Source organism: Pleurodeles waltl, chromosome 4_2, assembly GCF_031143425.1.
Source record: "Pleurodeles waltl isolate 20211129_DDA chromosome 4_2, aPleWal1.hap1.20221129, whole genome shotgun sequence".
Lineage (NCBI taxonomy): Eukaryota > Metazoa > Chordata > Amphibia > Caudata > Salamandridae > Pleurodeles > Pleurodeles waltl.
In genome coordinates this window covers 669,197,843-669,218,565 of record NC_090443.1, presented here as the reverse complement: position 1 = coordinate 669,218,565, position 20,723 = coordinate 669,197,843, and the positions used below count along the sequence as shown (strand labels likewise).

Here is a 20,723-nt window from a genome sequence, read left to right as displayed (position 1 = left end):
CTAGGGAGTGACCAAAGCTAAAACAAAAAAACAAAAAAACACAGTCCTGATCATTACATCACATACACCGAATCGTAGAGGGAAGGTACACACAAATAGTAGCTAATAATAACATGTCAGATCTGCTATAACAATAGCTAAAGCTCAGAAAAGCATATAGGTATGCCAGCATAGCAGATAGACCCAAGCTATTTTGGCCTAAAGATCTTCACAAGTTAATTTCCAACAGTAAATAACATTGGAATATGGATCCCAACTAACCACAGTCCAAATAAGATCCAATCACTTGAGAGAACGACCCCCACCCCCGCTGGATTTAGCCAGTGCCAGTATACAATTGCTGGGTAGCAGCACACCACTCTGCAATCCTTGGGGAGGGGTAATGAAGAAACCCAAGCTCTAGTAATACAAAGTTTGATCGAAACTATTATTATAGATAGCAGCTTTGTCAGACCGCTATCAAAATCTATTCTGTAGCCTAGCATAATCTCCTTGGAATTAAACTGTACATTGTGTATCCAAGACAAGATGATGACACTCGAGTCACACCTGACCAAAATTCCTGCAAGACAAGGCACTTGACAACCATATGCAAAATATTAGCTGGAAATGGCCATATTTAGGACACTTACTCTTCTCTCCCCCAAGATTCCCACCCCACTCTTTTTTATTCTATCAGGCGTACTGCATACAGATAGTCTTAAAATTGCTGCAGTTTGAAATTAGAGTGTGCTGAACCATCAAGGGTCACTAGAGAGTTGGGTATCTCTGAGAGTATGATTTCATATGACAACACCTTACTCCTCTTAGCCGAAAGAGCAGGGCTATTGTCGACCCAGTACTGGTAGATCCTTTGATGAATTGTGCTGATAAGCAATTTCTTTGGTGCACTGTGTAGACAAGAAAGTAGATCTGAACCTACCACGGCGGTAGCGTCCTTCATTTCACGTTAGAAAAACTTCATGGTGGGTTTGGTAGACTGACACACGTGGAATACTAAAGGGAGATGGTCTACAAACGGGTCACAAGAAGAACTACAGGAGAGTTACTTCTGGGTTAGTTAGTAAATGTAGTCCAAGTAAGATAATAGCTTGAAAATTTGACTTTCCCTTGCATCGGTTTGCGGTTTTGCTCTGGCTGCTTGATCCTTGCTCCAGTTTGCACATGGCTTTTCTGAAACCTTGCTGTTATTTTCATCCTGCGCTCAGCTAGAGTGCCTCAACTAATCTATTTCTGCTGCTGATTAGATGCTTATCGCTCTACTACTTGCAGGACTCTTGCTAATTTCAATTCAATTGGTCTTGGCCTTCACTCAGAATGATAGGGCGTAGTAAAGAAGAGTCAAATGAACGCTTTAATTTTTTTATCCACCATCTGCAAGCTACGTGATGCAGTATGCAAATGAAAGTAGAAACTGGATTAGGGATTTTTTCAGTGTAGCTATTGACAAATTAGCGGAACTGCCAGAAGAATAAGAAAACTGATATATAGTAATATCAATACCAGCAGTGCACTAAAACTTCAATTCGATTAAAATTTCCTAGCAAACTTTTCGCTGTATGCACGAAGAGATAATACTGAATTATTATAAGAAGCACTGAAGGTTTAAATTCCCTTCCTCGCCACCTATTCATACCAAAACAAATACTTCTCATCCCTCATCTATGTAAAATACATACTCCACTAAAGAAAAGTAGAATCGGAGTTCAGAGATCAACTTTGAAAAATAAAACCACACATTATAAAGCTGGTCACAGAGATGCGGCACAACCCTCGCGTTCAAACTCCAATTTCGGTTTATTTTTCCTTCGTGAATGATTTAAAATATTTTGTGGTTTATTTGTTTGATGTCTATTTGTTGGCAGATTTTCTCTGTATTGTTTTGAAAGTCAAATCAAAGAAATGTCCTTCCAAAGAGCGATTCAGTGGGGGTCCGCAAAAGTCAAAATATAAAAATCTACTTATATAAAGAGTTTGCGTGTGTGCGCGCGCACACACACACACACGGCAAAACGTTACATATTATTATAGTACATAGACCTGATTTAGTAATATTGCAATATAAATTTGGCTTACAGCTTAACACTCCAGATAAAATCTACAGTTTCGTTTTGTTGCCACAGAAGTTCCAAAAACACTTAACCCTCAACAGAGCTGGAATCATGGATGTTTCGGATTACACTGGACCCCATGCATAACCTACACTTAAGCAGCTTGGAACGGTAGACATTACATTTCCACAAATGCCCAAACATTTCTACAGGGCAAATCTGAACTCTGTTAAGTCCGGGCGGCGTATTGTGGATCCGCATCCAGTAAGTGGGAATGTATGAGGTTCTCCATGGAGTACTTGAAAGCACCAACTTCAGAAGCGTAACTAATGCCCTGCTCCAGCACGATGCTTAACCAAGATACCGCAGAGCCTCCGTTGAACGCGCATGTAAGAGTAACATAAAACTTGCTCTTTAAATTCCGATTTTCAATAAACTGGTTCAGGTGTTCACATGAGTGTTTTGCTCGAATAACAGGTTAAATAACCTGGAAAAAACGGAACACGCCCTCCTCTTTTAGAATCCCGTAGAGAATATGGCTGTGTGCAGGTATGCAGTGTTATGAAAAAGATGCAATAGCTCAGTTTGAAGAATCAAAAAAAAAAATAGCCCAGAAGGATACTGTCGAACCTACGTGGACCAGAGATCTGCTAACAGAAAGAAAACACAAACATTACCTAAGGTGGTAAAGGTGCAGTAACCACAAGTCCGCTACTTATAGGGACCGTCCGTGAATTCCGCCTCATGTCCGTCGTCCGTTGCTGATCTTTTAACGGATGTCATTTGTCCGTAATGTTAGCACTTCCGGGCAACATAACAACGAATCCCACGGCTCAACATATTCTAGGAGAATTTTAGGATTGGGCAGCAGCGCTAATGTATAAGGTGGCCAAAGATTGGAGCAAAAGGGAAAGCACCCCAGCCAATCCTAGTACGCTATACCGAATTTCTAAGTGCTGATTGGCTGTGGTGTCCGCACGTGTCTTTGTCAGAGTCAGATCCGTCGTCTTTGAAGTTTGTAGGCTAGTGCAGCGGCCACAGGTGTAATTTTGTCCGATGCGCTTTAGTTAGGAACTGAGCTGCTGCTTGTTGTTCGGGACAGGAAGGCGGAATCAGCAGAGTAGGACCCCAGTTGATGGGACTGAGCGATAGATAGTACGACTCGCTCGCGGTCTATTTGGGACTAATAGCCACGTGGGTCCTTCTGACCATTAGCAGGCATAACAGCTATACCTAGCACGAGATCGGATTGGGAAGTCGGGCTTGCGGCAGGTGCCGATGTGGGCCTTTTTTCCTGTTCTTTTGCCAGGTTTGGGGTCCCTTTCACGCTGCTTCGCTAACTTAGAAAGGTAGCAGCAGCCCTTGCCCAACAGGCACAGACTGCCAGATGGCCCTCTAGTAGAGAGAGCATGGGATGCGCCTCCTCCAGTCCCACCCAGCCTAAGGGCATCGTCGGAGGGAGGTCTCGCCACCGACGACCCTTCTTTGAGCGGTAGCTGTCATACTTTCCTCACGGTAGAGGCAACTGAGATGGTTCTGCGTTTGTCACGAGACCCATTTATTACTAGCGTAGCCTGTGTAGTTGAACAGTGGCGGAGAGAGCGCAAACCCCATCACCCAAAGACTACTATTACTTTGCAGCCACTGCGTAAACTCTCTTAAACTAGGGTGGCATGATTTTGAGAAGTAAAAACCGGGCCAGGCATAGGAGGATTACAGACTGACTGTATTCAGAGTATATATTCGTCCCAGTGTTTTGTTTTTGTGTGTGTGTGTGTGTGTGTGTGTGTGTGTGTGTATATATATATATATATATTTTTTTTTTTTTAACAGCTTAGGCAGGACCAAACCCTGTGCCAGTCGTGGCTCGCTGCACTGTAAAGGGGCAGGGTGGGGGGGCCAGAGGATAAATATTAAACTATATTAAGAAACAAATAAAACTTACCACCCTCTCTTCTTGCTGCCGCTCCTCCTTCCCCACGGGAGGCACAGGCTTCAAGACTGCCCTGTGGCCAATTCTGACGCTGCTCAGAATAGCTGGAACGACCTCCATGCCCCCAGAGAATATTCTAAGCGTTGACTTCAATTTGAAAGCTAGGAGTCTGTACTTATAATAGGTTTGGCCCACCACAAGTATTAGGAACTTCCCGTTAAGGTTGGTTATTTGGATGCAGAAGTAAACCTCATCTAAATCCACTACTTGCATCTAGTCTCCTTTCACAATTATGAAATATCTGCTGGAGTAACAACATTCAAAATTTCTTATCCTATTATTGACTTGCCTTAGGGCTACTATCTATAGTTATTCTTTGGACATTTTCTTTGTACCACAAAATATCTTGAACATATTTTCCTTTTTTAGTGGCATTAAAGGAGAGGGTGCTTTGTATCAGTATTAACCATGTTGCACAATATTCAACACTGTTGTATAGCTGTCTGTGGTGTTCAGTATTCGTCAAGATAATTGGCAGTAGTGCCTCTACCTCCACCCTAATGGCAAAGGGGGAGGGGGGTGGGGAGGAGGAATCATTAATGAGAGTTGATATAGGACTCCGATTGGTGCTGGTGTTGTGCGCTGCAACACATAGAGGAACAACATGCCCGATTAAGGCCGATTGTTGCCATTAAGGCTGTGTTGATGCTGCTGTTGGTCAAAAGTGGTTTGAATCATCCTCTGTGTTTTTTAGTGGTGGAGCTATCTATCTTTGTAGTGTCTTGAAACATGTATTCTCTTCTAGCCTCAGTGCCTTTAATGTTTTAGCTTCTCACCACATCCTCTGCATACCCCTAAGACTGCAATGGTGGCTTTAGTATTGATACATCTTATAAAAGCCGCCTTCATCCACCTGGACTTGGCATCCACTAAGACTCCTGCATACCTCTCATGTTCAGGGGGGCACATAAGTGGCCCTATAAAATGGAAACATACTTTTCTCCCACAAAATATCCACCTAAATTACATGCTCACCTCCCTTTCTCCCCCAGGCCAATTCCTAACCTCTTTTTAGAATTCTTGCACACATCACATTTTTCAATCCACTGTTTCTAATGTCTATACATCATTGGCCACTAGAATTTCTCAGAGAGAGTGAGTCACCCATGCCCCTTGTGGGCTAACTGTATTAGTTTCTCTCTGAAAGCAGACAGCACAAACGTTTCATTCCTCATCACCAGCCTATTTCCCACCAAGGACAATTCTCCCATCACCTTGTGGAATGGTGGCTTAACTGCATCAGGAACAGTTCTCTCCCTTCTCATCACCCCCCAGCAGTCAGTTCCCTCACGGCTTTAAGGACCAAATTGCTGTCCATGGCACACATACCTGCAATCCTGTGGCATCAATGCGAGCCGCCACCACCTTCTCAGATTCAAAACTACACTCTTCAGCAGTCTTGTCTGGCAGTCTTGACAAACAGTCCACCACTTTGTTCTTCCACCCTAGCACGTACTCCAGATCACGATTCTAGACCTGTAGTTTAACAGCCAGTCCTGCTAAAAGTCCAGAACAATTGTTTGTGGCATTGTGACCCAGTACTTTTAGCAGCTGCTTATGATCAACCCAGAGTGTAAATCTGCAACCCTAAATAAAAACATGGAAATAATGAATTGCCCAAGCAGCAGCTAACACCTCTTGCTCAATGACAGAATAGTTTTTTTCCGTGTCTGACAATGAGCGAGAAACAAAGGCTACAGTTTCCTCCATTTTCCCACATATTTTTGCAAGCACAGCTCCAATTCCATCTACAGTGAGAACTGTTTTCACGCCAAATTGAAACTGAACCAAAATTCCAGCATGCAAAATGTCAAGCTTGAGCTGATCGAAGTTCACTTGTTCAGTGTCTCCCCACTCAAACTTCTTTCATTTTTTCAATAATTACCTCAGTGGATTTACTTGTATGCAAAATCCTTCACAAACTTCGCATAGTACTCCTCAAGGCTGACAAATTATCTCAGCTTGTCGGTGTCATCAGGAACTTGTGCATTCATTATCGCACTGACCAAATTCACTGTGGGCCTATAATGGGAACCCTAGGTACTCAGATTTGTCCACCGGGAGTTTGCATTTTTCTTTGCATACAGTTATCCTAGCTTAAGCAATTCAGGACGGGACTTCTTGCAGTGCAGTGGTATGGTCAGAAACATTTTTCCCGAAGACCAGTATGTCATCCTGAAAGACAACCTAATTCTTAACACCACTTAACTTAGCCATCAGCCTCTGAAATACACTGTCCACTGATGAGAGCCCAAATTGCAATATGTTGAATTGTGAGACACCTCCCACCTCAGTGAATGCCGTTAAATGTTTAGAGTCCTGATGCAATTCCAGCTGGTTATAGGCACTCCTACGATCCAACTTTGAAAAGTATTTACATTCTGACAATTGAAAAAAACAATTTGTCGATGTTCGGCAATTGAAAGAAATCTATAACCAGTCTGATTAAGGTTACATAAGTCTACACAAAATCACAGGGAGCCATCTGATATCTTAGTCACTGCAACTGGGGACAACCATTGCGTCACTTCAACTGGCTAATCGCCTTGTCTTTTATCATTTATCTAGTATGGTTTTAACCTAAGCACGCACCACCAATAGCACCTTTCTCGCTGAATGTCTCACAGGTAAAGCATCTTTCCTTATAAATATTTTGTGCTTATGATACTTTGCTCCCCCTAATCTGTCTTCAAAAACTGTTTTGAAGTCTTTGAGCAAAATGTCCAACTCCTCCTCAACTACCATTACCTGCTTGGTCCCCCAAGGATTCACCACTATGTTTAGATCATATTGGTGCAACCAACCCAATATTGGTGGGCCATCAGCAGCCACATACAGCTTTCCATTCATAGCTCAACCCACAAAGTAATTTTTTTCTGAGAGATACTCCAACATCAGCTCCTAAATACCCTTTCAGGATAACATCTGACGCTTCCTGGGAGGATGTAATAGTCTCTCAAAGTCGCCACCTCCGCTCAAGTGTTTCATCACAGAAGTCCGATCTCACAAAGAACTTCATCCTGCAAGCTTTAACGTGGCTTTTGCAGACGTGCTGGCTGAAATATTAATTGTCTCAGGGGAAAGTTACCCACCTTAATCAGAATGGCCCGTAGATACTGTGCAGCCCTGCCTTTAATTAGTTTAAGGAAGGGAAACCTCTGAGCTCACTAAATCTGGCAATCCATGCCCCAGCCACTAAACTGCTGAATTGCTTGTCTAAATAGATCAACAATGTAGCCTCTGGGGTTGCCCTTCTCATTTTCTTCCGGAATCCTGAAAACCCAGATGTATTTCCTCCACAGACGATTTTCCGAGTCTTCCATCTTGAGTGACAAATCCGGAATTCTCCCATCACGCTGGGGCACCTGATATTAAGTGCTTTAGGCAGATTCAGTGAGGCTGGCAAATTGTAATTCAATACTGTTCAGTTGACCATGCCTGATGTCCATATTGTTTTTGTTTATCAGAATCTGACCTAACCTGGGTCCCATTCTCAAAAAAGACAGACAAGGAAAAAAAGCTTCAAGGGCTTCTTGATTCTCATGTGAGTACACACAGCAGCCCCTTCTCCAGTTCCATCCCAAGCTCCATCCGCACTAGCTGGATCCGTCTGACTTGTTCAGGATCCCACCAGCAGAGCACTTAATTCCAGCACCTGGGGTCCCAGAATCATCCATGAGCACTGCAAGTTCAGCAGGCTTTATGTGCAGATTGGGCTCTTTGGGTTCCTTCTTTGTACCTTGGGACCTAATTGAACCGCTCTCCCTTGAGGCCCCATAGCGTTTTGGTAGCTGAAAGAGTTGGCGTAGCGCAGAGTTCACAGACTTCCAGGGCACGCTATGGCACTGTCCCACCTGCTGTGTGAGTCCTGCAGCCCCCGCCACCACAATCATATCAGCTGGACCTACTAATTGCACAAAACCAAATCCAGCAAGGGGCTGGGTCCAGTCCCCCTTTGTAGCCCCCTCCAAATCCCAAGTGAGGCACAGAAGTAAAAAAAAAACAGACCCCAGGCACCGCAGCATGACTGCTGAGATCCCAACAGCGACCAGCAACAGTTATATGTAGAGCACAGGGCCCGCGAGCCAATGCAGAGAAGAGTAGGAGTTGTGAGGTGCACCCGGGCCACCTTCTACCAGAACTCCTTCCCAAACTGAATGTCGCCATGCAGCCCGAGACTCCAGTGTCAAGGCTGCGTCAGGCAGAAGCACCAGTAGGGGAGACTTTCATCCCCGTGCCGTCATGTCAATTGCCTACTTCCCCACAAGTGTAGAAGTTTAATTTCAAATCATTTTCAAGTGAGACTTTTGGATTGTTGATTAACTTGGTAAAGAAGGTGAAACTCCATAAAAGAAGTCTTTAAGGCCACATAGGTAAATAGCAGGGTAGGAGTGGAAATGGACATTGGAATGACACACAAAACATATAAAGTGAGAGGATTTGGTTATTTTAAAGTTCACAAACTATCTGTAGCTATTAGAATGAATAGAAGCAAGTATTGGCAAAGTCAACAGATCTGTTTTTAACGTGCTAACACATGTAAAGAGAGACTTTCACAAGTGCTGTTTACATCCGTCGTACATACAAATGGTGTTTATCAGATTAAAGCCTGCACTATTGGACTGCCCTATGCTGTGAGGAAAAAGTAGCAAAAACTGATTGCTTTCTAGTATTGAATGCTTATTTGAGATAAGGAACTGAATGCAACCAATAGGATGATGACTCACTACTTTTCAGATGTAAAAGAGTTCCTGGAAGGCAAAATGATACACCAAACAGCCAATTGGATGAGCTGAGAAGGCAATACTCCTCAGGGTGGAATCAAAGCCTAAATAGGTCGTGCAGACAGCTGTGTTGTCACATCAAACCCAAACATTTCCAAATGAACAAGTTACTGCATGGTTCCATGGTGCTTCTGTACCAACCCAGAAGTGATAGAGTGGAGCCTTATACAAGCTCACCCCCTGCATGCTGTCAGTTTCCTTTATCTTTCTCCTTCAAACAAAGAGTAAGAGAAGTATTGATCTCCTACCTTGAACGTTTGAGATGACTCCACTGCAAGGGGAGGTGGGAGGGCAGTGAGGAACCAGTTCTATGGACGATCCCCTTGAAAGAGTGTTACCGAAGGTAAGTAGCATGTTCTTCTATATACTGCTCACTGCAGATTCCACACTTTTACATCAGCTCTCATAGCAGTACTTTCCAAAGGTGAAGGCTCTAGTTAGAGGGCTCAACCCAAAAAGTCTTGTATAACTGTGCAGGCAAAATCCAGATTTGGCTGTCAAGGTGCTTGTCCTTTGTGTACGTATGCACCAATGCCCATGTTACAGTCTAAGAAATGTCTAGAACAAGCACCCCTCACACCAGTGGCACTGTAGCAGCCATGGCACCCTGTAGAATGAGCCTGCAGACCTCCAGGGTGATGCTTCTTGGCTAGTGTGTAATTGATTTTGCTACAGAGGACTATCCACCTTCTGCACCGTTTTGCCTGTCTTTGCCCCAAAGAATCTCATAAAGAGCTGATCATCCATGCAATTGATGTAAAAGCTTAATGCTGCCCTCGGATCAAGAACATGGAGCCTCTTTTCCTCTTTTGAGAGGTGAGGTGGGGCAGAGAATGCTAGCAGAGTGACAGATTGACCAACATGGAAAGGAGACAAACATTGGCAAGAAGGCATTCCAGGTCCTTACCACTAGTTTGTCCTGCAAAGAAAGTGGTGGTAGGGCATTTGCACTGAAAGTGCCTTCAGCTCACTCACATGTCGTGCTGATGTGATTAAATGCATAAGAGAAATGTCAACACCAAGTTTAGGTCCAACTGAGGCATAACACATACTTTGGGAGGAAACATAAGATTTAAACATTTTATAAACCGCATCACATCAAGTGGCTTAAACAAAGACGATTGGTCATGCGAACAGAGTACCCCAAAGGAGCAACAAATACCCTCTCACCGTGCCCTCCAAGACCTTGCTGGGCTAACAAAAGAACAACATGTTTCTGCCCTCTCCTATAGCCGAAAACAGTCTGAGGCATTCATCAGGGTCTAGGATCCCTAATGTATATGGGGCTGGCTGAATATGCTAGGTCGTGAGCATATGCATTAAAGTGCACACAGGACCTACCTGATTGAAGTATCTGAGGGAGGCCCTGTGGAATAGAGGCTATCTGCCTCAAATCTGGGAATGCCGGATGACTTCGAGGCAAGATAGGTAGGGTTTGGAATAGATACAGGAGTCCTTCCTTCCATCCCAGCTGAACATATATCCTAACAAATGCTTTAAAGGAATCTCCAGCTCACTGAATTGCTGATAATGCGTGTTCTCTACGTTGGCAAATAGATCTAGCCAGGGTGTAGACAATTTGCCCAAAGATTCACTGTGCCACTTCGTGATGAAGATGCCCCTGATAGTCTGCCTGAGACAATTGCTCAGTTCATCCGCTCTGGCATTCAGAGACCCCGGCAGATGGTTGGTGACCAGGGAGATGTTCTGCTGGACCAACCAACTCCTGAGGTGTAGCGCCTCCTGGAACAGGATCCAGGATCAAACTGCACCCTACTCGTTTCAGTACCACCTGGTGGCTGTGTTTCTATGAGGACCCTCACTAGCCTCCCTTCTGACTAACAGCAGGAAGGCTTTTTAGGGCCAGAAGGATCAGCCGAATGATTAATATGAAGCGGACTCTCTCCTGGAAACCGGAGGCTTCTAAATTCCACCTCTTCCTGTTGGCCCTACCCATGCGTGACACATCTGTCACCACTGTGAACCTTGGGAAGGGGAGTGAGGCTGGGGCTGCTGCATGTTAAATTGACATTTGCCAGCCACTTCTACAGATCCTGTGCTATTTTCCTAGATAGGTGGATGGAGTAAGAGAGGCATCTCTAATGCAGAGCTGGGCCTGAAAAGAAGCCTCAGAGCCATTGTCACTTTAGCCCAAGATAGTTCCTGAATCATCACAATCATATCCTGAATGACTTAGACAGGCTGTGGCACAGGAAAGACCTTGAACTCTACCCTGTACAGAATTGCTCCAATGAATGGAAGCCAATGCAAGGATCACCTGGAATGACTGCTCATTAATAGTGAAATCCAAGGATGGCAGGTGTTCAGCCATCATCCAGAGGTGGTCTAAAAACTGACTATGGCACACATGGCTTTAGCAGCCAGTCACTGAGGTATGGGAATAAGGGAACTTCAAAACTGGGCATCAACCACCGCCATCACATTCGTGAACACCTGAGGTAAGGCCAAAGCAGAGCACACTAAATTGAAAGTGTTTCTGGGCCCTTTTTAACTTTAGGTAACACCTGTGGAATTTCAAGACCTGTGTATGGTAATACTTGCCCTGCATATCCAAGGATGCTGTCTAGTCTGCTGGTTCCAAAACGGGCAGGATCTGAGCAAGAGGGAGCATTTTGAACCTCTCCTTCCTCAGAAAAGTTTCAAACTTAGATGCAAAATAAGCCAGAGGTGTCTACACCCTTCGGGACAAGGAAGTAACAATAATAACATCCATCTTCTTCTCTAATTCTGGTACCCACTCCAGGGTACTCTTGGACAACAGAAGGTGGACCTCCTGCATCAGGATTGTGGAAAGTTATTCTGAAAGTGTCTGTGGTATGTAAGGATGGTGGGAAGGAAGCAAACGGCAAGGTGTAGCCTTTTTGTGTAATCTGTAACATCCATCTGTCTGATGGGATAGATCTCCAACTGGACAGGAAATGTTGTACTTTGTCCAATACACTTCAAACATGAGCCCGAGAGGCCAAATTAAAGCAGCTTGATAGCATCTGTAGCAAAGGAAGAAGAATTGGAGCTGTCCCAGGTAGCTGGAGTGTTTTTTGCTGGTGCCGCAGATGTGAAAGGATTATGTTGGATACTGCACTATACGTTGAGAAGGCTGGCAATATCTTTAACATAAACCCCTGGAATAAACTCTTAATTTTCAATATTGGTGAGGAAATTGTTTAGCTGATGTCAATAGCCCCAAAGACTGAGCTCTGGCGCTATTGTCCTTGAAATGTTCTAAAGCAGAACCAGCCTTTTCTCTAACCAGTCTGAAGCCCTGGAAGGGCATGTCCATTAAAGACTCTTGTATGAGACTATAAAATCAGGTTGATTGTATCCAGGCCTGCTTTTTGAGCACAGTGGTGTTACCCTTCCCAATTAAGTCCCTAATGGCCAGTTCAACTCAGAGCAAAAACTTGGCTGCATCCAGGCTATCCTGTGTTGTCTGGGCTAAACAGGCCATAAAGTGTTCTGGGATGGTTGGCAAGATGTTGCTGGCCATGTCCTGTAGTGCATGAGTGTGCCTCCCCAGAAGGCAAAGTTCTTTAATGAATGCGAGAGCCACACTGGCTGAAGAAACATTCTCTTTCTGAAGGGATCCATTCTTTTCAAATCACTGTCCCGACGACTTTTAACAAAGGTATTTAGATTAGCCGTACCTTTTGAGGCTTGAATAAATAGATTTCCGGTGTGGGGCGCTTGGTGATTAAATCCATGTCAGAGGGAGCCAGTGTGTCTCATTTAGCCACCGGTCAACTAACTGCCAGACATGAACACAGCTTAGACGATCTAACCAGAAGGGCATACGTAAGAGATTTGTTAAATGATAGTAAGAACTAAGAGTAAGCTGACATTAGTAGAAGTATCTCAGTCAATACACTTATTCTCATCTCAGTAGTTGGCAACTGCAACGCTAGTGCCTCAGCTGCTCTCTTTTGTACAACTCTGAATGAAGCGCTTTCTCCCATATTTTGGGGGGGGGGGCAGGGGAGGGGGAAGACACAGGAGGCAAGTACTGCTCTGTTTAAGGAGGCAACTTCTAGGTCGACTTATAATGAATTGTCAGTGTAATGAGAGGGGAGGAATCTGTCTCCAGTCCTGAGGGACATAGGACGTTTCTTGAACTGGCTCAGAATCAGAGCCAAACATAGTATGAATCCTCTGATGGTACAGATGTCAGGGCAGAGGAATTGGATCTGAATCTAGTATAATGACTACTGGTTGCGCTTTTGTAATTTCATAGAGGAAAATATGCTTGAATCGGGGTGATGTCTTTTTGGTATCAGAGATTAGTATCTGGGCCTGGTCATCGACATCGCCTGGTGCCGGGGAGTCACTCAATAAGGAAGGAGCCACCATGTACCTGAATCTTGAGGTTCTGTGGGGCCTGAAGAAACACCAGTAAGAGCCAGTATTGCAAAACCGATCTGCAGCATAGCCTCTTTGAAGGCTTCTATTTGCTGTGGATTTGACAATGGCTTAGTTTTCTTGTGCTTGGGTTTAGGCTTACCAGACAACTTTGACCAGGAAGTATGTTTTCTGTGGGAGCGGCCTTATGACCGGCACTGCAATGAGGCAAGCAGCTTGGAGCAACCCCAAGACCTGTGCTTCAATCACAACCTTGTCTCCTGTTGCGCGATGTACAGTTTTGTTTCCCAGTCCCAAATTTCCTTTTCCTTTGGGTGCCTAGGGCACACCTGTCACATGACTTGAGGTTCATAACCAGAATAAAAAAAAACAAAAAACAAAAACATACCTATCCTCAATTTGGGTTTGTGACTATCTGTTTACTGCAATCTCTCCATGGCTTGAATCCCGTCCTTTTCGGTGGGGACAGTTTCCCAGTACACTGTGAAACGTTTTTTGGAAGAACTGATGTCAGAGCACACAGGTGGTGCTTCTATGTGTCTCCGCTATGTCACATCCACAGTGACAGCACAGTCACACGGCACTACCACACCCACATGCAAAACCATTGCTTAATACTCATTTGGATCCAGTATAGCACCTGGGGACATTCGAAATGGTAGGAATATGCGGTTAGAAGGATCCATCAGAAAAGAATATATATTGGAAGGTAAATTTAAATGGCCAGTGTAATATAATAAGCAAATTATTTTAGAGTTTATTCAAGTTCCATTTAACCCATTCAGTGGAAAAATATCACCCAACGATTGGGTTAAAAACTCTTAACATAGGTTTCAAACTTAAAGTAAAAGTATTAGCTAAATGAAACATAAGCAATGTGTTTAAAATTGTATCAAGCCAATTTATTGTTCTTCAATGCGGCTTAGCAGACAGCAGTACTAATCTTGCAAACACAAACAGAAATAAGTGCCATGGACATTCAAAGGTGAATAACCTAACAAGGCTTATCTGTCGTATGATCAATCCCATCCAAATTCTGCAATAAGCATCCCAACGTATTTTAAGACTTTAAACTAGAATGACCTTGCATTTACATACATCAGTTGGAGCCCAGTCTCCAAGATAACGTTTTCTCTCATTAACATTTTACCAGCATGCTTTTAAAAGAAAAGTATCCAATATACAAAACTATATATATATACATATATTAATTTGATAATATTAAACATGCCATTCTTGTTTCTATTCACAGCATTTTCTTTATAGCAAATAAATTAGACATCTGTGGCGGACAGTATCCAAGTAATCATACTACATTCTATGAGAAGGCTTTGGAAGTTTTATTAAGCTGTTTCACACACTGCAGTGCAACAAATGAAAATCATTAAAAATAATTCCTGAGTCTGGTTGGAAATGTCTGTGAATTGGAACATCATTACATTAATTTATTATGCAGCCTACCAAAACATTTAAAGTAAAACCGACTACACAGAATTCAAGAGGTGAAAATAACTGTACGACAAGACGATGCTCTAAAGAATAATACTTTAAGTAAACATTAAAATAACCTATAAATTCACAGCAATGTCTAAAACCATTTCTTCATTCATTCTATTTGTCATGATTTTAAAGTTCAGTTGCAATAAAAAGTTCACATTTTATTCACTGGCGGCAATAATTCATAACTTGCATTCTTTTAAAAATCATCATTAATGTACTGCAGTGGTAAGGCTCCCTTGTAACTTATATAAAGTCTTTAATAAAATACATGGATATATTTATAAAATTCAACTCAATCTCTCACAGACATAATAATGCCCAATAGTCATCTCTGTGCTGGTCAACAAAAACAAGGAGGACAGAACCACTCCTGAGAAAGACATTGAGTCTGCTTTAGATCTTGGCAGAGGGGTTACTCAGTCGCAACAGTGATGGAAATCCTATCTACCGAAATGTAAATACCATTGTTTTCTGTGGTATTTAAATTTTGGGGGAGCGGATATCTGTCACCATTGCGACAAAGTAACTCCTCCGCCGAGATCTAAATAAGGCCCATTGTCTTCATACTTTTTCCTTCATTCATATGCCAGAAGTTACATATTTCGAATTTCTACATCAATCTTCTCTTCTGTTTGCACCACATCTGGATCCACATTTGCAATAGTTGGTCGCAATATGATCTCTGGACCTCCGCCATAGATAGTCTGGAGAAAATTCCAAGTTTCTTGTGAGATTTGGCCTGAATCGGCCCCTGAAGCAACAATGTAGCAGAAAAAAAAAATTAAATCAAAGCTAACAAGCACAACTTCCTTTACAAAAGTGGCAGCATTCCATGATTTAGCTACTGGTTAATAGAGCATATATTATGGAGGATTTTCCGAATAAGGTAGCACAGGATCCCTTGAATACGATGTGTTAATATTATGCTTTTAATAGTACAAGCCCTCTAATTTAAACATGGATTGATATATTCTGAATTATACATTTCATATGAGGTAAGTGTGAAAATACAGTGGCGCAAAAAGGGTGCAAGGCTCAAGAACCACTAAGGCCGATTCACAAATTGCCTAAATGTTTTGGGAGAGGACTCAAAATATGTTCACTAACAGGATAATGATTTATGAACCAAAATTCATACTGGAGCTGCAGAGTTCAGCAGATGGTTCTAGAGCTTCCACTTAGTTCACAAAGTTAAAACAGTAAACAACAAACTTTAGCAAAGCAATTAGGTCTAGCACTGACTGCCAGTATTTTGGCTTTGGCTATCTGTGCTTTACTTTGTCCACCAAGTTACTTACGTTCGTTAACGGCAAAACTCTAACCGCAGATTCCTTACTGATCCACCCAGCCTCCCTGCTCTGTGAAGAGATTTCAGAGTGAAGGGCTGTTTGGGATGAACATGGCAGCACCCGGTAACAAAGGCTTGTCTTTTTGAACAGCCTACCGGTCGGCTCGAATATTCAAAGCTGCACCTGCGCGGCAGACAAAAAAGCTAAGTTGCATCTTCCCTAGAAAATAAAATGGTGCTGGGGGTGGGGGTGGGAGGGAGGGAGAGTTCTTGGGATCCTGACTGGAGCTCCGGTAAGGGTAGGATGTCCTCCGCAGCCCCCTACGATCAAGGAACCAGTTTGGTACACCTAGCTGGCTACACCCCGCTGGTCACAGCAGTAATCCTATCATCCAGACCACGACCCAAACAGCTGGCCACAGCGATACCGACAGCCTCTTCTGGCAAACGGGTTGCTGTGTGGCTCACAATCGGGTGCAGACTCTTCAGTGGGATCGCCCTACACTTGGCAGACAAAAGTCTCATGCTCCAGGCCAATTCATTCACCGGTGGCCCCCTCTGGCATACAGGATCACCGCATTGATGCTGTGTGAGCTCTGTGCCTTCCACACAGAATAAATTATGATGGCCCTCTCCTGGCATACAGAGGTCACCAAAAACAGTTTTGCACATGAGCTATGGCCTGATCGTGCACACCTGAATCCTCGCACCACAAGTCCTCATAGTAGGGCTCCTAACCAAACTTGGCTCCTTCTAATGCTCTCATCGTCCTCATAAAGCACACTGGTCTTGGCAAGCAGGCAGGTGCTCAACAGCAGGTAGTCTTGGTTTCCCTGGCGATGTCCCCTTACCCAGCAGGGAGACTAGCAAGCCTCGGCAACCAGTCCTGGTCACGGGCAGAAATCTTACAGAGCTTCTTCCCCTTCCCACACAGCCCGTCTGGAAGCTTGGCAGATGACAAATCTTTGGGGACTGAACCTCTCCTTTTTATAGCCCTTTTCAAGACACGGAATGTAATTTAGAGTTTGGTTCTTTGAAGTTTTATATTGCGGTTCTGCTTCTTTTGAAGTGGGCACCTTTCATCTTCTTTCATGAAAGAAGTCTGCTACAGCAGGCACGACTCCAAAGCAGACTGTCCACAACATAATTCATGGGAGTGACCAGAAGGTACACTTGGATCTCAGCTACAGTGATGTGAGCATCAAAGGGTTAATCTCAGAAACCAAGTACTACTCTTTATGATCCTTTTAATACATTTATACAATCCTTGATCATCTAAATCCACCAGAGGGTTCTGGAGATCTGAATTTTTAAAGCATTTAAAAACTTTTAATGCAACAGCAAACAGCAATGGTCAACAAATAGTTTATCTGAAAAGTTTAGAAGAGTTTGTTCTGCAACTCTGACCTGAGTTGGGTGACCAATTCTGACAGGACAGAGGTCTAGGAGGCCAGTAAGGATACTCTGGATAGTTACCTGCCCACCAGAAGGTTTTTAGGTCCATTTCCAAACTTTACAGGACGACCGCCATAGACGTCAATGGAGTAGTCCTGATGTGCAGGATACAGGATGTAAAGATGCTCAAGGGTGCTCCAGCTGAGATGCGGTCGACGGGGTTGCCTTTGTAGTGAGTTCTTAGTCCACGAGTGAAGTGGGGCGCTTTTGGCCAGAGAGGTCGGGGTCCCACAAAGGCCTCTTTGATGCAGTAGGTGGCCAGTTGATGCTGGGACACTGGTCTTCTTGCACTGCGGTAAAGGCGAAATCCTTTGGTGGGGACTAGTGTCCCTACTGGACCAGGAATCCGGTCTTTGATGACTCCCTGGTGCAACTTTTGGCTGTCTAGGATTGGTCACTTTGGGTGCCTGGTGGCAGGTAGCAAAAACATTTCTGCAATGACTACCAACTTTACGGTTTGCACTTCTTCCAGCTTTGATATCCCTGGTGCTGTTCCAGGGGGCCAGCCAACTGACCGCTGGAGTCGATCTGTGGCCAGGAACTAAGTTTTAACTGAGTCAGACGCCACGGACACTGTCCAAACTTCACCAGCCTAAAGTGCAGCCTCTCTTTGTGCACTTTCAACTGCAGCAGGATGGTCCCACTTCAGTCCTTTCTCTAAATCCCACGTGTACAGAGGTCCAGGGTGCCAGGACTGCCCATTATATTCCAGGAAAGTGCCAGAGGGGACAACAGGATCACTAGTCAATGGGTGAGTAGGTCCCCTCCTCTTTGGTGACAAAGTTCCCGTGAAGTGTGGCATTTGGCAATCCCAGCATGCAATATTCTTGCCACTCTCAAAATGTCAAGTCACTTCCTCAACTGAGAGGAGCTTGAGCTTGGTAGCCCACCACAGAAGTGTGGCTACCTAAGGCTTATAAGCCCACAGGAAAAATAATTTGTGTAAAGGTTTCCTTTCTCTGATCCTGTCCACAGCTAGTCTGTGTGAACAAAAGTCAACTTCTCGGGAGTGTCATGACCATTTGCCCTTGAAAGGTGGCTTCCCTTTGAAGCTCACCTTTTTGGGCTAACACCCTGAGTGGCTTTCCTGAGAGGGAGGGTAACACCTTGCCCTTGCGCAACTACCCTTGTTCTTAAGCCTGGGAGTACTTCACACATCTCCCCAGGCAGGCAGAAAGCTCTCTGTTGGCCATGGCCTGGGTGAGGCCACTGGACCAGCTGGATCACAGAGTGGCAACTTTCTGAAAGTTGTTTAGCTTTAAAAGTGACATTAATTTCGACTTAGCTATCAGGACACATTTAATGCAATGGTTAATCTGATACAGTACCCAGTTAGCTAGTCTCTTCAGCCATTATCCAGGCTGGGATGCTAGCCGGTAACCCTGTGTTAGCCTATGGGGCTACTAACTTTCCCCAGGAAAAAAACTTCAAGGGTTTTGCTGCTGAGGCATAGATAAAAATCGATATATTGCTAAATACTATACAACTCCCTGCCATAGGGCTCTATAGGCCTTCCTTAGTGGAGACATATATTATTAAGGGACTTGGGGACTTTGCCATTAATGGTAATGGCAAAGTCGAACTTGCAGGGTGACCAAGTCTTTCCAGTCTGCAGTGACAGGCTGGAGCCATGTTTGTACTTTGTCACACACAGTATGGCACAATCAGTGCTGCAGCCCTGGGTGGACACTCTACCTTACATGCCCTTGGTACCCTGCGTACGATATACTAGAGACTTAGAAGTAAGCCAGTACTTGCCAATTGGGACTACCCAATTCAATATATACTTTGTAATTGGTCAGAACAATCACACTGAGATCTGTGTGGCAGACCTCAGTGCACTCGGTTTCCTTACATGATCCTAGCCTCACCACAACCCCCTCCCCCCCCCACATACCCTGCTAATACACCTGGGAGACCTCAACCACACACTTAGAGTCTCCAAGACCATTCAGCAAGGAAGGATGTAGGAAACCTGCAAAAGCCTATTTCTATACAGCTGCAATACGTGTGTGTGTGTGTCACACTCACTATGTGCGCAGTGCACAACACTTCACCCTTCATGTATTGTACTTTACACAAGCACACATACAGCCAGCACATGCTGTCCCTGAGCACGCACTGCACAGCACTATCTTTCATGCACTGTATTCCTCCGAGGCATACATACACCCAGCCATGTTCTGCATAGTACTGCTCCACCCTGGTACTTTACCCTTCCCAGGCAATCATACAACTAACACAGCCAACACTCCTGTGCTATGCAGCATTCTACATCTACCTAATTTACGCAAAGAGTGAGTTAGGCACACAGCAGCAGAACTTTAAAAAAGGTGAGTGAGCCTGTAGGCCTCATTCCAGTGACATGGGTTAAAAAGGTTCTGTTCACTACTACCAATCACTACATAGTATGCTACCACAACTGTGCTTGTGCTGCTTAACTCCTGGTGAAGGAGGTAGCCTTCCACTACTGGGAGGAATGAGGGAAGAGCTTTGGCACCTCTCATGGTCCAAGACCGTAGTACATGAGGTATGCCTATGTCATGGCGCACACGCATAACCCATGTTCGCGTATAGCAAAAAAATATGCATTAGGGAGCCAGACAACAGTAGAGTTGGGCACTAATGGAAGAGGTACGTCTCTTACCAAGAAGAGGACTTTTTGAGTCTCAACAGGGAGGAAACATGTCGCAAACTGGGGAAACTCCTTTTCAACCAAAGCATGTCTCCCAAGGCTCCATGCAAAGGATAATGGAGGGCACAAAACGTTGGGCAGCATTTGCTCTCTCAAAATTATCCATCTGAACAGTCCTGTACAGAGCAAAATTTTATTTTCAGAACCACTTCTGGGTTAAAGTACTACATGTGATTGACATGATGATGCTGAATGAGACTTGAGACCTTGGTATTTGGACAGCCAGTCAGATAGTTGGCAACTAGTCAGATCCCATTTTGGTGTGCCCACACCTCGCATCTTATTAAAACATCACATTACGGTGTCTGGCAAGAGCTAGACAGATGGATCGCGACAGGAAGGAGGAATACCTTCATGGCTAGGCAGATTGTCTTAAGTTTGAATGGTTTATATGGAACACCTGTTCTCCTGGTGACATTTGATCTCCAGCCACTTTAGATATGCACCCAACCTCACGGTTGGGGGTGGGGGGAGGGTCTGTCAAAATCGTGGTCATTGCTGGAGAAAGGTGAAAGGGCATTCTTTGTAACAAGTGCTCCTCTATGGGGCATCAGTCCAGGTCAGCTACAGCATCCTGGGAAAT

The 20,723-nt window shown here is 44.2% G+C and overlaps 2 protein-coding genes across 4 annotated transcripts in view; both read right to left on the bottom strand.

Annotated features, from left to right (window-relative positions):
* Positions 1 to 2,839, bottom strand: part of ZZZ3 (zinc finger ZZ-type containing 3) — a 388,382-nt gene extending 385,543 nt beyond the window's left edge. Inside the window, exon 1 of the mRNA XM_069232251.1 lies at positions 2,729 to 2,839. The gene's annotated coding sequence lies outside the window, so the exon portion shown is untranslated. The remainder of the gene's footprint in view (positions 1 to 2,728) is intronic.
* Positions 2,840 to 14,082: 11,243 nt separating this feature from the next.
* The window catches only part of USP33 (ubiquitin specific peptidase 33), a 399,453-nt gene continuing 392,812 nt past the window's right edge, over positions 14,083 to 20,723 (bottom strand). For all 3 annotated transcript variants that reach the window (XM_069232248.1, XM_069232249.1, XM_069232250.1), the window contains one exon: positions 14,083 to 15,453. In XM_069232248.1, the coding sequence (XP_069088349.1) occupies positions 15,296 to 15,453 (158 nt within the window). In that variant the 3' untranslated portion in view covers positions 14,083 to 15,295. The remainder of the gene's footprint in view (positions 15,454 to 20,723) is intronic.